General features: G+C 51.0%; 1 protein-coding gene across 1 annotated transcript in view; it reads right to left on the bottom strand.

The window, feature by feature from the left end:
* Positions 1-17,438, bottom strand: part of LOC102571220 (alpha-2-macroglobulin-like protein 1) — a 39,551-nt gene extending 22,113 nt beyond the window's left edge. Inside the window, exons 1-16 of the mRNA XM_014603577.3 lie at positions 17,227-17,438; positions 15,886-16,075; positions 15,312-15,474; positions 12,698-12,750; positions 10,824-10,844; positions 10,398-10,551; positions 9,630-9,714; positions 9,046-9,178; positions 8,031-8,145; positions 5,144-5,253; positions 4,937-5,026; positions 3,802-4,032; positions 2,561-2,624; positions 2,269-2,414; positions 1,427-1,576; positions 918-1,058 (exon numbers count right to left, since the gene is read on the bottom strand). Of these exons, the coding sequence (XP_014459063.1) occupies positions 918-1,058; positions 1,427-1,576; positions 2,269-2,414; positions 2,561-2,624; positions 3,802-4,032; positions 4,937-5,026; positions 5,144-5,253; positions 8,031-8,145; positions 9,046-9,178; positions 9,630-9,714; positions 10,398-10,551; positions 10,824-10,844; positions 12,698-12,750; positions 15,312-15,474; positions 15,886-16,075; positions 17,227-17,300 (1,920 nt within the window). The 5' untranslated portion in view covers positions 17,301-17,438. The remainder of the gene's footprint in view (positions 1-917; positions 1,059-1,426; positions 1,577-2,268; positions 2,415-2,560; positions 2,625-3,801; positions 4,033-4,936; positions 5,027-5,143; positions 5,254-8,030; positions 8,146-9,045; positions 9,179-9,629; positions 9,715-10,397; positions 10,552-10,823; positions 10,845-12,697; positions 12,751-15,311; positions 15,475-15,885; positions 16,076-17,226) is intronic.
* Positions 17,439-18,182: the final 744 nt, after the last annotated feature.

Raw genomic sequence — 18,182 nt, 5'->3', positions numbered from 1 at the left:
CTGATCATGCCCTAGGGGCCAGGATTCCAATTTAAGTACTTCTCCTCTAATGACCTGTTCTGTCATATTGAGCAAATCACTTCCCCTTTCTGGGCTTCTGTCCCATCTGCCTCTTCATTTGTTTAGCCTGTGAGTACTTTGGGAAAGGATTCTCTCTTTTGCTACTAAGCATGTGTGTGTATAATGGATTTCAGTTCAGTCAGGATGGACTAGATTTTCACGTGTATGACAAAAGGCAGTTCTTATACCTGCTGGTGATTCTCTGCCTAACCTAGAGTCCTTCCTCTGCAGCCCAGAAGTGCTAGAGTTTCTCATTACAGTGGTTGAAAAATGTAACATTAACAAAATAGTTCATTTTACCTAATCCTATTATTCAAAATAACTCAGCCATTTTATTGCCAAGTCTCTCCCACAAAAAAGCAGGCAGAAGCAAGGACCTGCTTAGGGCATTTTAGTCTCTACGCTTAAAATTTGGCAAAGACACAGACAACAGAAAGCAAGTTTTCACAACAGGAAGCATCAGGCTACTTTACCTGTAGTGTAATGCTACATAATACACCATATTATTCCATACATGGTGGAATATATATGGTGGACACTATAGTATGGTGTCCAGAGGACACCATAATATCTGAGTGTTCAGGAGTGGGCTTGTTGGAATCTGGGCTTTAATGCTTTGGGGATATGCCAGGGAGTGTATCTAGGCCTGGGACCTTCCTGAAGATGTCATGGGGGCCAGTGCGCTAAATCCCATGGGGTGTTTGCTAGGTGCATTCGTAGAAAGTCACTGTTGGAGCAGGCCAGCCTCAACTGGTTAGATAGTGCCTCTGGATGCCAGCAGCCCTGGGCTCCTTGAGGCCAGTGTATTTTACCCAGGCTATAATGAAGTGCAAAGCATAGCTGGGCATCAGCCAGACCTGAAACAAGAAGTAGGAGTTAAACCACAGGTGATCCCTCTTTCTCAACCACATGTGCCTCCAGCGCCTTTCTGGGCAGTCAGGTGAATCTTGAGCAGCAATGGGGTAGTCTTCGGGAAATTTAGGGAGCAAGTTATAGACCTAAAAACAAACACAGAAAAAGCAGGTATAAAACCAAGGCATGGGCTACCCAAGCGCTCAATTCCAGCCCTACTCTCACTAACCTATCTCCCTGAAAAGTCCTGTAACCCAAAAGCCAACCTTTGGCATGGATGCCAACCACCATGTGGCACCCATTGCCACTGCAGCCCAGGTACCTGTCCTTGTACCTTCCTTCTCCCTTCCAATTTCCCTTGGTTGGGTCAAGAAGCCTCTCCCCACCCAGGGCACTTTGGTGAGGAGTGATGCTCTGAAGTTGCTCAGTTCTAGGAGTGGCCCAGGAAGAGTCCCCACAGGTTCTGCCTGCCTAGCAGAAATGAAGTCTGCAGGAGTGAAACCATGTGACTCACTGTATCAGTACTGAGTTCAGTCTCAGGTTTCATGAGCAGCACACTCTGATCCACGGCACGGACAGCACACAGAGAGCCAGGGGCAGCCTGCACCTGAAGGTTGAGCTGTGAGCCTGGCAGGGCCCTGCCCTCCGAGAATGCCAGCTTCACCTGAGGAGGGCAAAGGGACATCAGGTAGGGACTGAGAGGGACAGAGGATGCCCTCCCCATACCCAGAGAGAAAGGAGGCAGTGCCAGGCAAGGGCAGACATGAAGCAAAGCTATGGCACTGAGGGCCGCAGGCTCCACATCTCACTGGCTGGTGGACTCGGGGTTCAGGAATCAGTGCTGGGGTAGGGGACAGGATGAGATATGTGCATTTCGTATTTCTTTCAGGGAGATCACAGAGCTGACACCACAGGGTGTGACGGGAGAGCAGAAGAATGGCGCGGGGACAGGTGCATCAGGTGAGAACTGAGAGGACAGACATCACCCAAATACATGAGAAGACAGTCCCACGAGGGCAGGTGTGATCCCTGCAGACACTGAATGTTTCCCTGGCCCCAGATGTCTCTAGCCAATTGACTGGGCCTTTGAGAAATAGTGGTGGGGTGAGAGTGGGGATGAGACTGCTCAGGTCCATTTAGCATCATCATAGGATGGCTCACAAAGCTGCAGTTATTGACAGACTCTCTGCGGTGCAGGAGGAGCAGAGGGAGGTGCAGGGGCATTGGGTTGGCACAAGACAGAGGCAGGGAGGGGCTGAGGCACCAGTGATAAACCTCTGCTGGATTCTTAGTCAGGGCAGGAGGCAATTCCCTGGTTTCCCCCAAAGGCAGCTCTGGCCCAAGCCCTGTGCTCACCGTGTTCGGGAAGCACTTGGTCATGTGAAGCTCAGTGCTATCGGCAGCCATCTCTCCATTGGGCAGCACTGTATAACCCAGCACCTTGGCAGAGGGTGACAGCTCAGCCCCAACAGGCAGCTCAATGGAGAAGGAGCCCTTCAGCTCTGGGCCAATGGAGACACATGGGAGAAGTGAGGCCCTGGCACAGACTGCAGAGCTCCCTCCTGCCAATAAATTATTAATCCCACAACCCGCACCCCCCCCTTGGCTGCAGGGGCCTTGCTGCACACACCCATCCCTTGGCACTTACCAGCCCCCTCTCCAAAGTCTAGTCCTTTCCAAAGGCTCCTTATGATGGCTCCCTTGGCCACAACCTGTGGAGGAGATAGGAGTCACTCCTTCTACATGGAAGGACTGACAAATGGCACAATGGGGATAGAGCCAGATCCAGGGCAGGATGCAGTTTCTCTACCTATTGGCCAAGGCACAGATGATGGGTTAGGACATTTGGGCACCAACAGCCTGGGTCAGGAGTGAAACTGGTGTCCCATAGCAGAGGAAGGCCTTGAATCCCACTGTTATCATCCCAACCATTCCCAGTGTTTGGTCAAGCCTGCAGGAGTGTAGCTAAGGCAAAGGGCCCCATACCAGTTTCTGAGTGAGTGCAAGTGAACCTTTGTACATGGCAAGTTTAAATGAGTAGCAGAATATGCAATTTAGGTTAAGCAGAAGTCCTGGCAGGGAACAGACTATAGGATGGCCCTGCAATAAGAAACCCAAGGATGCCAACCTGTGGTTTTAGCAGAAGGATGTTGGCATGCTTTGTTCTATTGTAAGTGCAAAACCATTATGCTTCTTAGTAAGCCCATCAAATTGCCCATCCCTAATCATGCTGCTGTAAAAAAGACATCCTCAATTCCATTTACCAAGGGCTACTTAATCTCTTTCAGACCAATGAAAAAAGGGGTTCAGTCTGGTTCCCCTTCATTTTATGAAGACACAGGAAGATGAGAAGATGCTTGATCAAGTGTATACATGCGTGTGTTTGCCCAGAGGGAAACTGGGAAGTACACAGCAAGACCCAGAAAAGGCCAGTTATTGGCAACTCCCCTTGTCAACCATCCAGCAGTCAATGTGGGTAAATATCTGTATTCTATGGCACCAAGTAGCCATATAACACATTTATCCCAGAGCCAACCTCTGCTTTGAGTATAAACCGGCTGAAGATTGTCTATTAGCTCTTCCTAACCTACCAATACACCTCCAATCCAGTTATCACCATCTCCCAGCCCTCCTGACCCAGCCAGTGCATGGTCCCAGGATCAGGCTGGAATGGATGTCCTCAAAAGGTGGGAAAAAGGGCAAATCCCATCTCCAGATCCAGCCCAGCTTGGGGAATCAACAAGATCTAGGAAATTCTTCTCTTCCCTTCTGGGCCATCATGAGGTTGCCAACACAGACCTCATGCCCCTGGTGTCCCCACCCTCCCATTCCCAGATATACCTGCACCCAGATAGCCCCACCCCTCTCTTGCTCCCAGGAAGGGCTTACCAGGAAGATGAAATCCAGACTTTTGGAGTCATCCCCCATGGCTGTCCTGGCAATGATGTAATCCACCTGGAGCTGTTGGGTCTGGTCGCAGGGCATCACCCCTCCTGGTGCACGGATCTTCAGGAAACTTCTGCTCTCAGAGTAGAAGGGCTTTAGGAGGTGGATGGTCTCAGGGTACCTGGGAAAGATTCTCCCCTCCTGATGGGTGTGAACTACTTCCTTGAACTTCCCCTGAAGGAGACAGAGAGAATTGGGGATTCTCAGGAGCAGTGGAGTGCCCAACATAGAGTGGGAATGCCTCATGAAAGGCAGGCCAGGATGCTGCAGACTGAGCTTGTCTGCAAGGAGGAAACCACAGTCATAAAGGAGGCAGCCCTGCAGCAGCAAGGCAAGACCATCTGGTTCCAGTGCTGGACCCCCATCAAATACAAGATGATAAGGTCCAGTCTGGTCCACAGGGGATGACATTCCTAACCAAACTCCACTCAAAACTGGCTCCAGTACATTGACAGCTCCTGGACTCTTCCACAAATGCATCATATGCAGCTTGTCCACCCTGTGCCTGTCCTGTCTCCTTAGAACAGAACCTCTCCAGGACAGGGAGTGCTTAGTACTCTTTATTCGTAAAGTACCTGGCGCTTTTAGTATTCTTTATTTGTAAAGTGCCCATTGCTTTTGTGTGCTGCCATGTTGTATTGGTGTCTGGGAACTGGCAAGAGGGTTATGGGAGAGACTGAGATGGATAGGTGTTAGTGCCATGGAGGGGCTGAGTGCAATTCACTGCCTTTGTGGGGTGGGAATTGAAGCAAGTTCTGGACTATGCAGAAATGCATGGGACTCCGAAGAGCCTCCTGGGGTGGCGTTGGGCCCACTAGCTGGCCCACTGATTGCTAGTCAGACCCAAGACCCACGTACAGACTTTCTGGCTGAGGCTGCAGCTGGGGCCTGGCCATAGCTTGTCTCTGGGCATCAGAAAACCTACATAACTTATTATGTATGGTAATAAGAAGGTAGGCTGTAGAGCAGAGTTCCTCCAGGGCCTGGGAAGCCAGTCTCTTACCTTCAAGGTGACTGTCCTGGTCCAGAGGGAAGTGTCTAGCTCAAAGAAGGCTCTCCCAGAGTCATCTGTTCAGAGAGTTTGGGTCTTGCTCACTGCTTCAGCAGTAATCAAGAGCTGCAGCTCCTCATTCTTCAGGGCAGAACCACCTGCATCCTGCAGGAACATCTGAACCAAGAGAGAAAGGATGGCATGCACAACTCAGGAGTCCAGCCTTGGGATGCAGAGGCCTGGGAGAGCAGAGGGTGCTGGGGTCACAGGATTGAAGGGTGTTAACACCCTTACCTTGCCAGTGTAGGGGATTCCAGGCTTGTAAAAAGTGTCAGCATCTTCAAATGTCAATGTGGCCACATCAGACACAATCTTGCAGCTCTTGGTTGCATTGTGCTCCACCCCTAGTGTTAGAGGGAGGGATGAGCTGAGAGAGGGCCTGGGGGTGGATTAGAGGTCCAAAATGGGGTCAGAGAAGGATTGTGCCTGAGAATTGGGAATCCAAAACTAAAAGCCTTCATATTGGACGTAATCCCAAAGTAGCTGCTTGACATTTCCCAGCAGCTTTCCAGGGGGCTGCAGCCCCTTTCCTCAGCAGAGGGTTCTACACTGAACAGTCCCAGGCCCCAGCCGCAGGCTCCTGCCCCTACTCTCTCAGCCCAGGGCAGATCCCTGGAGATGGCAGTGTTCAGAAGCACTCAGTTCTCAGTGGCCATTCTGGACCTGTTCCCTGAAGACTGGAAGAGTCTGTATATGCAGAAAAGGAAAATACAAGAGCCACTCTTATAAAATACAAGAGTCAAGTCTTTACCAAGAGACTTTTACTGCCTGGAGTCCCTCCTATCTCTGTTCTGCGGTCTTCTGTCATGTTGCCAGTCCAGCAGAACTGACTTGGCTACAGCACCTGCCTGCTCAGTAACTTTGCTAAGTTCCTCCTCCAGAGGTGGGTGAGCTGAGTAGGGCACAGGTGCAACTAGACCCATTACCTGTTAAAGGGGACAGTCACTCTGTGTTAGTTCTGAAAACAATTCACATGCAACAGAAACATCCTTCCTGACTGGCTGCCTGCTCCCAGTGCTATTCATGCATTTTTATCCCATGACTTCTTCATAGATTTCATAGACATTTGGGCTGAAAGGGACCTCGGAAGATCATCGAGTCCAGCCCCCTGCCCGAGGGGCAGGAAGTCAGCTGGGATCATAGGATCCCAGTAAGATAAGCATCCAAATTTCTCTTGAAGGTGTTCAATGTGGGTGCTTGAACCACCTCTGATGGCAGGCTATTCCAGACCTTGGGGGTTCGGACACTAAAGAAATTCTTCCTTATGTCTAGCCTGAGACGGTCTTGCAGTAGTTTATAACCGTTTGACCTTGTCATCCCTTGAGGCACTCTGGTGAACAATCATTCCCCCAGATCCTGGTGAACACCCCTGATAAACTTATAGGTGGCCACCAGATCACCCTTGAGCCTACGCTTTTCCAGGCTGAAGAGTCCCATAGCTCTCAGCCTGTTGTCATAAGGTCTGTTTTCCTGACCTCTGATCATGCACGTGGCTCTCCTCTGCACGCTTTCAAGCTTCTCCACATCCTTTTTTGAATTGTGGAGCCCAAAACTGGACACAGTACTCCAGTTGCGGCCTCACCAAGGCCTAGCACAACAGGAGAATGATGTCCTGGGATTTGCTTGAGAAACACCTATGGATGCAAGCCAGTGTTTTGCTTGCTTTACTAGCCGCAGCATCACATTGAAGGCTCATGTTCATCTTGTGGTCAATCATGTCCCCCAAGTCCCTTTCGTCTGTAGTGCTAGCCAGCGTAGCACTGCCGAGCCTATAAGGATGCTGTAGATTTTTCCTCCCAAGGAGGGGAACCTTGCATTTTTTGGTGTTAAACACCATTGGGTTCTCATCCGCCCATTTCCTGAGCTTGTCAAGGTCAGCCTGGGTCGCCCTCCTATCCTCAGGTGTGGATGCTTTACCCCAGAGTTTGGTATCGTCAGCGAACTTGGTCAGTCCACTTCTGACTCCAATGTCCACACCATTAATGAAGATGTTGAACAATATAGGTCCAAGGACAGAGCCTTGGGGGACCCCACTGGTCACAGGGCACCATGACGACTGACTTCCATCAACTACCACCCTCTGGGTCCGACTTTGGAGCCAATTCCCCAGCCAGTGGACCATGGTGGACCCAAGGCTGCAGTTGGCCAGTTTTGCCAAGAGGTGATTGTGGGATACCAAAGGCTTTTTTGAAGTCCAGATACATGACATCAATCTCCTCTCCCTTGTCCAGGTGATAGGTCACCTGGTTGTAAAAGGAAATAAGATTGGTCAAGCAAGATCTACCTGCAACAAACCCATGCTGGCTATCCCTCAGGATGTTGCCGTCAGCCAGTCTATTAAGAATGGTCTCTTTAATAATCTTTTCTAAGACCTTGCCCAGGATAGAGGTCAGGCTGATGGGCCTGTAGTTTGCCGGATCCACTTCCCTCCCTTTCTTGAAGATAGGCACCACATTGGCCTTCTTCCAATCTTTGGGCACTTCACCAGAGCAGCAGGAGTACTCGAAGATCTGTGCCAGGGGCTGGGCTATGATGCTTGCCAGCTCCTTGAGTACCCTGGGGTGTAGATTGTCAGGGCCGGCTGACTTGAAGGTGTCCAGCCTCTCAAGGTTCTCTTCATGAGGTCAGCATTGATGGAGGGCAGGGAATCTCCCTCACCTGGGCCGTAATGGGCATGGCCATCCCGTGGGACTGATGAAAGACCAATGCAAAGTACCCATTTAATAGGTTGGCTTTTTCCTGGGCGTCTGTTGTCAGTTGTCCCATCTGTGCATTGTCAGTTGTCCCATTCTTGTGCATTTTACCTTAAATAATCCCAGAAGACAAGACCAGAACCCAGGGTTCCTTTCTTTTTTATGAAGTTTGTTGATGAAAATGGTTATTTCCTCCAGGACTAGAGAAAGTGCATCTAATCACCCCAAGCTGGAAGAATTTCAGGCCTGAGATCAGATTAGAGTTCTGTGTAATGACCTGGATCAGAATTTCAGGTCCATTCTCCATAAAATCTGCCTCTTGGGGTTGTTTCTAAGGTAGCTAGGTTTGAAATAGTATAGTCACATCTGCAAGAGATACTTGTCTGCCTGACTGGGTGTATGTGCATACATGCTGGATTTTATCCCACCTGTCCCATCCTCCTGTAGTGAGGCCTTGGCTTCGAGGCTCATTTGGTAGCCAGAGTAGGTCAGGCTGAAGGGAGCTGTCCCCAGCTTTAAGGAAAAGCAGCCATTCTTCTCTGTCTAGAAGAGAGAATCACACATATCTTACACAGGAGCTCAGCTGACAGGCCCTTCAGGTGTCAGCTCAAGAGGTCTCTCAGGAGTTATCTGCACCACTGCAGTAGTGTGGCCTGGCACAGGGATCAAGCCAGGGGCAGCCACAATGGCTAATTTCTGGTTTGGACTGTGCCTGTGGACTCAAATGGACAGAATGTGCTCAAGCCCCCATCTACCAGAACCCATCATTTCAGTGGTGTAGACCAGCCCTCAGGCATTAGTCCAACAGGCACTGGCACTAAATTGTACCACAGCAGCTTAGGAGAGGAGGCATTTGAACAACATGGATGCTGTGCAGAGCAGTGTGAATGATGGGGGAGTGGGGCAGGGTGGGGGAGAGATCAGCTGACGAGGACTGCTGGGTGGGATTCAGCTGACAGTCGTTCCTCTCTGAATCAGATCTGACTCCACTATCCCAGAGCAGTGCCACAAGCACTGTACAGCAGCAGTGCTGGAAGGCCAAGATGTGAAACTGAGGCTCCATCTGCATGGCCCCAGGGCAGATCCCTTGGTGGGTTTCAGCCCCGCCAATGTTAGCCCTGGCTACAATCCCAGTCTGTCTCTCTTAACTGTCTGTCGCTTCAGTGGGATCCTGTATGCATCTATCTCCTCTTCCTAAATACTGTGGCTGCTATGCCCTGTTAAAAAGTTCTTAGCCCTTTATCTCTTCTCTGAGGGTCTAAGACCTGGCTCACCTGGTGCAATGAAACCCTTGGAAGATGATGCAGAATAATGCAGATATTAGAATACTGCAGAGAGTCACCATCAAGACAAGTCATGGCACCCCTGTGTGGCCACTGTAGTCATGAGAGGTCACACCCAGCAACATCCTACTTTTCTCCCCTTCCCCCCAGGCACACTCACTTGGCTATCAAACTCAATGCATGGCTCCCTGGATGGGTCTTCAGTGAGATGGATCTGGGGCCATTGATACTGAAGCCGATGCCGGCACAGGCTGATCTGAACCTTCCCCAGCACGGGCTTCCCATAGGTGTATCTGTGTGGCAGAGAGCAAGCAAGAAGGTGAGTGGGAGGTGAGGGGTGTCATTGACCTTCCATGAACCCAGGGTCACTTAGTGGGGTGAGTGGTGGTGAAAGGGAGATAAGAGGAGCTCTGAGTGGTTGTGTGGGAGGGAGATGCCAGATAAGCCTTGCTTAGCAGGGAGAAGGAGACAAAGCAGGAGTGTAGGCAAGGCAAAGTCACATCAGGAACCCTAGGAGCTGCCTCAGGGGTGTGGGGGAAATGTGCCAGAATGGAGCTGGGGGATGGGGGTGTCATGACACATGTTGACAGCTAAAAAGGAGGTGCTATCCTCCCTGCAGCAGGGGACCTCTGGCTGCTGCCCCTGCACCATGCTCCACCACCCAGGGACCAGAACTACCCAGTTATGTCTCCGGTTTCTGGTGTGTGTGTGTGTGTGTGTGTGTGTGTGTGACTTCAGACTCACCGGCCACACACTCGCACTTGGAGCTCGTCATCCAGCACTTTCAGCACAGGGGGCAGCTCAATGGTCACTTCAAACTTGGGCAGCACTGTGGAGCAGATAAGGAAACAGTGACTGGTCTGGTCTCCCGGGTAGACAGGAGCAATTCCACATACACACTCATCCTGAGGAACCCATGGACCTGCTCCATGAACAGTCTGGCCTGGCATTCAGACTTGAAGCCCACCTGGGCTCTGAGAGCCCTTTTCTCCAGCTCCCGGCCCTGATGCTCTATCAGAGATGGTTGCATTAACCCCATGGTAAACTGTAGGGCAGGAAAAATCCAAAATGTGGGAGAGGGGCAGCTTGGGGTGACTCTACTGCCCCTTCCCTAATGTCTAGCTGCAGGAGAAGGTCAGAGGGTCAGGTAAAGATGGGGGTCACACCAGGATGGTTTCTAAAGGCTGAGGTGAATGCGACACTTGGGAGGCAGGAAGGCAGCATGTCTGGGGCCCAAGGAAGAGCCTGGTGCTGAGGCACATACTGAAAACCACCAAGGTTGTTCTTAGGCCACCCAGAGCCTTGGTAAGGAGCACACTGTGGATGGAGAGACTGAATCCCCTTCAGCCAGCATGAGCATAGTGCAGAAGACATGCTCATGAGACAACTCATGGCTCAGAGCTCCCAGAGACCTTTTGACAGGGAAACCACAGACAAATGGCCCAAGAGCAAATTCTCACAGCCCCTCACTATGGCAGAAATACAGCCACTGGCTTGGGTCCCTCTGCTCACCGCATTCCTCCACGCTGAAGAAGTGCTTAGTGTCCTCCACATTGATGGAGTACGTCCCCAGGGCCGGCTCTGTGGGCAAGGGGAGGGACAAGTCCACGATGCCCTGCTGTGGAGCCACATCTCGCCACTGAGCAATGCGGTTCCCGTTGGGATCCTGAACATGCAGATACACTTGAGTTAGCTGCTCTCACCCACAAAGAGATTCAGCCCCCTTCCCCACCAAGTAAGCCTAGTGCTAGGGCCAGGGGCTGGATCAACAACTCAGGAGACTGAATGCCCCTAGTGAGGTCAGGAACCTGAGGCTGGGTTTGTTGGATAATGTGGTGAGAGCTCAGACTGCCCTGGCATCCCCATAGCTGAACACCTACTGGTGCTTTCCAGTGAGCCAGGCAGTAAGAAGAAGGGACCAGAGAAGGACAGACTGACCTGGAGGGTCACCAGGGTCACCTGAAAAACAGAGACACATAAGACAGCTTAGTTAGAGGGGTGGGGAACTCCTAACACTGCCCAGGGGTCTGCCTGGGACCTGACTAGGCTGGGGTACCTCTGAGGCACTGGAGGAGATTACATGGCAAGTAATGGCAGGACCAGCGGGGGAGTGTCCAGAGAAACCAGTGACTTAATGGAGAGACCGCTGTCCTGACAATGCTGAAGGAATGGACCTGGAGATCTTGCACCTCCCATCAAGTTCTTTCACTCTGCATTAGTGGATACAAGACAAGGCCATCTAGTATGGTTGTGGAGTGGCAGGGCCCAGATATTGATGAGTTTTTTTCTGCCAAGGAGCTTTTTAAGTGCAGGGGAGAGCCATGTTCCAGCCAAAGGGCAACAGGAGGTGAGTGGGAGGAGGCTGTATTTTCAATGCATTGATGGGGTCTGTGGGTTGAACTGGAAGGCTGTTTGGTGGAAAAGGCTCATAGCTGAATCAGCAGAAGCCAGGCCCACACAATGAGAGCTTGCTCCACTCTGATGACTCATGTTTGGTCTGGGGTCCTGGCACAGGTCAGCGTTAAGGTTATTTACACAACTGCCACTATGAATTTCAGAACCTGCCTGCTTGCTTTTTTACTGACTTGGATGTAAATGAATGGCAGCCTACATTGTGCCATCCAAATTGTGCAATTTCAAACTGCTGCCATCTGAGTCTCTTACCTCCAAGGGTCTGGTCCTGTACTCAGTTTAAATGTGGGCTCACTTTGCTGTCTTCCCTACAGGTGAGCCAGGTTTTTGTCTTGGAATTTCCTCAGGGTTTCTCCCAAGAAAAAAACACCCAAAGTGGGTGCTGGGACTACTTGGAAATTCCAGAGACTAAACTTGATTTCAGAATAGACCTTATACAAGCTGTGAGATCTGGTGGAGCTTCACTCCCTCTTCTCTGTGTTTCTATAGTTCCTATTAAAGTGAGGATCTTGTTGAACTCGGTAAAGTTCCCATTTACTCCAGATCCACTCAGGCACACAGGTATTTCCCAGGGTCACATTTGCATGGCTGTGTGTTGCATGCCTGGAAGTATGTTGTTAAAGAGGGCCTCACACATGTGCCTCTGTGGGTGAAGGGGCTGTGTGCCTTGGAGCTAAGCTAGCACTTATATGCGTGTGTATAAAAAAAGAACACCTGTTTCGTATGCTTTGGGTTGAATGAAAGGAGGTGTTGTGCAGGTGCCATGTGGTTGTTCTTGATGTAAATGATTATGTCACTATGAGAACAGACCTATGCTCTAACGTGAGACATTTATTTTTCGTATAAAGTCAATATGGCTTCAGACATGAATGTATGGGTGTTCAGGCACATGTGTGTCCTGCCTTTCCCCTTACAATGCTAGACACAGGAAGGGCTTAAATTCATTCCTCAGAGCAACACAGCCAAGGAGCAGCTCTGTTCCTAGAGCTCAACCTCCTTTCTTTGGAGGAGATGGAGGAAGAGCCAGTGTTGCAGTTATGCAGGGCTGAACACTTGTTACCATGATGAGAAAGTAGGCAAGAAACACAGACATGCCCAAGCCAGGTTCCCTGGACTTTACTCTAGTTCCTGGTGAGACAGCAAGAGGGTAGGGATAGAAAGTAGCAGCTGGTCTGAAAATCTGCTCCCATCTGTCCCCCATCCATATGTAGGACATCAGCCTGTTGTGAGGTGGGGAGACATACGGACATAGGAGGCAGAGACTGGACTGGGGCTGGATTCCTATCTGGTCCTGGTGGCATGCTGGACACCTAACCCTTTTTCATCCTCTGGTAAGATTAAATGGGTTTGGCCCCCTAATGCCCCATTCCTCTCCTCCCTCAGCATGTCCCAGCTCTTACCTCCTTGTTACTGGGGACAAAGTCTTTATCCAAACTGACGACTCGAAACTTCACTGGAAGAGAGCAGAGACAGAGGTGGATAAGTTCTAGATTTATCTAAACAAATTTCTAGTTGGGCAAAGGGCAGATGGGGGCAGCCAGATGGTCCAGAAATGAATGGCCTCTCTGCACCCCAGAACAGGCTTTGTCTGGACAGCAGCAGTGCAGGCTTCCCCAGGCTGCACTCTGCCAACTCACTGTGGTTTTGCCCAGTGATAGAAGGGAGCTCAGTCCCTACAGCCCAACCAGCCTTTAATCTCCCTTCCCACCCACTTGGATTTTAAGAAAGGAGGTGCAGGTGATGTGGTTCAGCATCACCAGGGATCTTGGTTTTCCCCCGATAAAAAATTGCAAATTTTCTGATAAAAAAAAATCGCAAATTCTCTGATAAAAACCTCAAAATCCACTATTAAAATTAAAGGCCTGCACAGCTGCACCAGCCCTGCTGGTTTCCCTCACTCCACCCCGTCCCATAGCCCCCTGTATTCCTGATTCCCCCCATAGCCTCCTACAGCCCTGCTGGTGCACTTCACTCCCCGTCAAAAACTCCCCACCCATGCTGGTGCCCGTCACCCCACATCCACAGCCCCTGCCCTGCCAGCCCTGCTGGAGGGGTCCCCAGCTGCCAGGGCTATGGGGCCAGGGACACATATCTGCAGCCCCCTGCCCCAACAGAAGGCAGTTGCTGGGGCAATGAAGCAGAGCCCAGCTCTATTCCCCCCCTCCCCCCCTTCCCCCCCACACACACTGCCTGCCTGCTGCAGGCTTGGGCCGGGGGGCAGATCCCCGCCACTGTGTGCACTCCCAGGGGGCAGGGGGGGCCTGCGCCCCCCACATCTGTGTGAGGAGTGGGAGCAGGTGTGTGCTGTGGGCTCGGGCTCTCCGCCCTGGTGCATTCCCCCAGGGCCTTCACAGCCGGGCAGGCGTGACCCAGCGCTGCAGGGAACAGCCATGCGGGGATCTCCTGGCTGCTGTGAGCTCTCCGCTGCTCTGGTGACATGTCCCCTGTGCTCACGGCAGCAGTGAGGGGCACAACTTCGCACTGCTGCCCCTACTGCAGCCCCACATGCAAGGGACGCATCACCAGGGCAGCATGGAGCTCGCAATAGCAAGCAGCGTTCCTGCACAGCCCCGCTGTGCCCTACCCTGCCAGGTCACAACTGCCAGACCACAGAGGCCCCAGGGGAGGGCAGCAAGGTGGGAGCCCAAGCTGATAGTCCGTGCCTGCCCTTGCCCCCACTCTGCGCACAGATCTAGAGGGCACATGCCCCCCTGCTCCCCTGGGAGTGTATGCCACAGCGGGGAGCCAGCCCCACCCCCACCCCTGCACAAGCCGCCCGCAGCCCTCTGGCCACACATTGCAGCCCCAGGCCCCAAGCCCCACGCACCGACTCACTGGGCAGCAGCCCCACCCCCAGCCCTGCCCAACTCCCTCCCTCCCTCTCTATGGGGGCCTCAATCCCCACTCCACTTACCTGTGGGAACTTCTCTCCAGGCTGCCTGGCAGCCATGTGCCTATACCTGTCTGACCCCCCTTCCTCCCAGTCCCTTCTAGCCTCTTGCAGGCTGGAACTCTGCCAGCCTGCTCGGGACTTGTTGTAAAACTGCAGAATCTCCGGGTTTCTCTGCTAAAATGGGAAATCCATGTTTTACTCTGGTAAGGGTGGGAGTCCATGTTTTACTCCATTTTTCCATGGGAAACAGAAAACCCAGATCCCTGATCATCCATATAACACAACACGTTTTTCTCCAGTTCAAGAGAAATTAGAAGTTTTACTAATATGCTAAGGGGCCTAGCACTATCTTATTCAGCCTAAGATGAAAGCAAAAACTAATAGAACTACTGGAATGTGCACAGCTTTGCTAGATAAGGTATTAGGTTAAAAAAACACAACAAACTAGGTAAAAATAGTCAAAATAGTCAAAAGATATTGTCATTAGTTCTGCAGTCATGACAGTTAAAGGTACATCTCTTATTCAGATTTATAAAACAAAAGTTAGTTTTCCCAAACATCTTGACAGTGCTTTCAGTGCTTCACTGTCAGTAATTTTTACATCTGAGTTAAGGTTTAGGTAGGGCTAAAAAGAGTCAGCAAGGCCCTGAAATAGGTGAGAGACATTACCAGAAATGGCTAATAGACAGCAAAATTTCAGAGGATAGGATAGTTTGATTAGTGGAACATCAGGGTTATTAAAACATAAAGAGGGTTGTTAACACCTGTGGAGTGGACAGAGATTAGCAGGAATGAAGTACACGATACTGAGCCATAAAGTCAATTGACTTTATCAGCCCTGTCTGAATGGGAATACTGCTGCACCTCCCAGGCAGTTGGTTTTTGAGTTTGCATAGAGCAGGAATCAAAGAGGGGGGGACACAAACACACCCCTGGATCTATATAACTAGATATAGATATAGATATAGATATATCTATCTATCTATATCCCCTCCCCCTCCCCACAAAGCTCCCTGGATCTGCCCCTGCCCAACCCAGCCTCTCCCAGCCACTCAGTTCTCAGAACCCATACAAAGGGCCTGAGGCCAGGGGGCTTCCTCCAGCAGCTGCTGCGTGCTCACCTGTCTGTCCAGGCTTGTAGATGGGTTTGTCTGTCTGTACGAAGGTCCCAGGCTCCAGTGCTTTCAGCAGCACTTTCTTCCGCTCAGAGAACTTCAGGGAATCTCCTTCAATTGAGACGTGCAGGTGGGCAACTTCCTCCCCCCCAGTAGCTGGGGCTGGAACCTGCCCGTGGAGAAACAGCTATGGGACGGTTGTGGTGCAGTCCTGCTATTTCAGCCCTGAAAGTCTCTGTATCAGCCCTCACAACAAACACAAGTATCCCCGTGTCCCACTAGGGGCACCATGAATGGGCAAGCGTGATAATAAAGGGGCACTTCATAGAACTCTCTCCTTCCCCCCACCTCCCGCCAAGTCACCACGCTCTTCCCTGTGTCATCGTTACTTGGGGATGTTCTCTAGTTCTGTGGTTACCATTGCCCATTCAGGCACCAGTTCCATGCTCATTCCTAGTCCCTGAGCCCTCCAGTCTCCTTGGCTGAGGCTGGGTAGGACCTGGGGACACCATGAGGGAGGGTTCCATACCTGTTCATAAAACCTTGGGCCAAGCCAGGGGGTTGTGGGGCTGCAACTTACTGGAAAAGGCACGGTTTCCTGAAGATGGAACTCCTGGACCACTCTCTTCAGCAGGGTGATATTGCTGGGCTCACTCTTCCTCTGCAGCTGGATGATCACCTGGACAGTCTTGCTGAGTTTGGCCAGGTGGACTGACACCATCCCGGTGTGCGAATGGTAGAGCTCAGCTGGAAACACCACCACATATTGCCTGGGGGAGGGGAAAGCTTCAGTGCTGCTGAGAAAGCTTCGTGTTACTGCAACAACCTAGAGCCTTCCCCAGACTGGCTGTGATTCCCCATGACCTCCTGTTCATATACGAGTTGCCCTTTATGAATGATCCCATTGTGTCTCCCTGTGGCGTCCCCTGTTCATTCCAAGTGACCCTTCTGCAGGCGAGTTTCCTGCCCAACAGTGTTGAAAGCTGAACCTGCTCCAGCCAGACAGCAGAGGCAGGACATGTCCCTCTCACCCCCATGTCCAGTTTGACTCCTATGGCACTGGATTAACTGCTCTGAGATCAGAGAAGATCAAGTCTCAGTCTGTCCTTGGCCTCTCTTCTCCTCAATCAGCTAGGAGGGTAAGTTGCTGGCTCTAGAAGTCAGGTGAGAACCCCCAAGGGTGGCACTGGGAACCTCCCTTCTCTGCTGAGCATCTTGGACTTCTGCAGCAAATTACCTTAACTGCACCTCCCTCACCCCTTTCTCCACAGCTACCTGGACAGTCTTCACCCCGGGGCTCTTAGAAGTGAGAGTTGGAAGGGTCCTCAAGGATCCTATAGTCCTTCCCCCTGAATCAATAATAGTGCTATTCCTAAACTATCCCAGAACAGTGCTCATCCAGCTTCTTATCACAGCAACGGTTTGGTGTTTACAGCTTCACACTATTCCCTGTTCTGCCCAAGATGTTCTGGTTTCTATATAAGGCATATTTCTATTAGTATGTTGCTTGGAGATCAGAGCCCACAGTAGCCCCCATGGCACTAAATGCATCATACACATAATCAGAGACAGTCCGGGCCCAAAGAGTTTACACTCTAAACAGACTGCCTGGGTGTACTAAGGGGCATTACTCCCACATACTGATGAGAGCTGAAGCATTGGGAGAACCTGCCAGTTGCCTATGGTCACCCAGGGTGTAGGTAGCAAAGCTATACCTACCCAGATCTCCCAAGTCCCAGGCTGTTGCCTAAGCTACAAACCCAGCCTTCCCCTCTGCCTCCAGGAGAGAGCAGGGCAGGGGGAGCCTAGCACCAGGGACTGAGTTTTAAGGAAAATGTAACTATCCTGTTTGGATTGAGCAACCCTGTGCTGCTTCCAAACAGCCCCTAGGAACAGACAGGCAGACACAGATGAGGCTTACGGCTTTGCGAAGGTCCCAGCTGCGAGGTGCAAGATGAGGAAGATCAGGCAGGCTGAGGTTGGTGGGGTCTCCATTCCTTGTGAAGGGCAGACAAGACTGGGGTGAGGGGGGAAACACACCTCACTCTCCCTGGGTGTTTCTTCCTCCCTATCCCTGAAGCTCTTTGCTGCAAATCAGCCTCCTCTAGCCTGATATAGTCTCTGGATCGTGAGCTTTGACTTTCAACTTGAAAGTAAACAATGGCTGTCAGGGCTCTGCAGAGGGGGGGAATGCATTTAGGACAATATTTACCCACGAAGTCCCCACTGTCACTGGGGTCAAGGCTGTAACAGGAACACAGGGCTGGGTGAGACTTCCCGGACCACTGAACCCTTTATTCAGAAGGTCCTACAAATTGTCTAATGCTACAAAGTCCTGCTTAAAAACACAACTAGGAATACCACAGGTAATAAGGGAGACAAGGGGACTGCCAGTGCCCAGCCACTTCATTGGCAGAGAAGTAAACATGTTCAGAGGAATCCAGGAAGAGGACTATACCCTATGCTACAGAGGAAGACAAACCATTGCATAGTCCTTGTTGATCTGACCAGAAACCAAGTAATCAGTTTGATCCTGAGCAGAAAAGTATTTCCCTCAATCAGTCAAAAGCACACCTTGAATTGTGACCAATGGCCAATGCTTCAAAGGAAGGGTAGGATGATGGGAACAAAAAAGTCAGAAAAATATTTATGAAGGAATTACTAAAGTCTTCTGGCCTCTCCAGGTGGCCAACAGAAGCTCTGAAGTATGGGATAAGCAGGCTCCACCTTGACAATAATATCTATCTTCCAAATCCTAACATTGGGCTTGCAAATACATAATTAATACCATATTTATTTGCAAAGCACACACACCTAAGACATGCACCTTCTTTTGGGAAGGCAGAAAGAAGAAAAAAAAAGATTTTTCTATGAAAA

The sequence above is a fragment of the Alligator mississippiensis genome, chromosome 4 (assembly GCF_030867095.1).
Source record: "Alligator mississippiensis isolate rAllMis1 chromosome 4, rAllMis1, whole genome shotgun sequence".
In the NCBI taxonomy this organism is placed as follows: Eukaryota; Metazoa; Chordata; order Crocodylia; family Alligatoridae; genus Alligator; species Alligator mississippiensis.
Note: the sequence above shows the minus strand (reverse complement) of the source record. Positions and strands in the feature narration are given on the sequence as shown.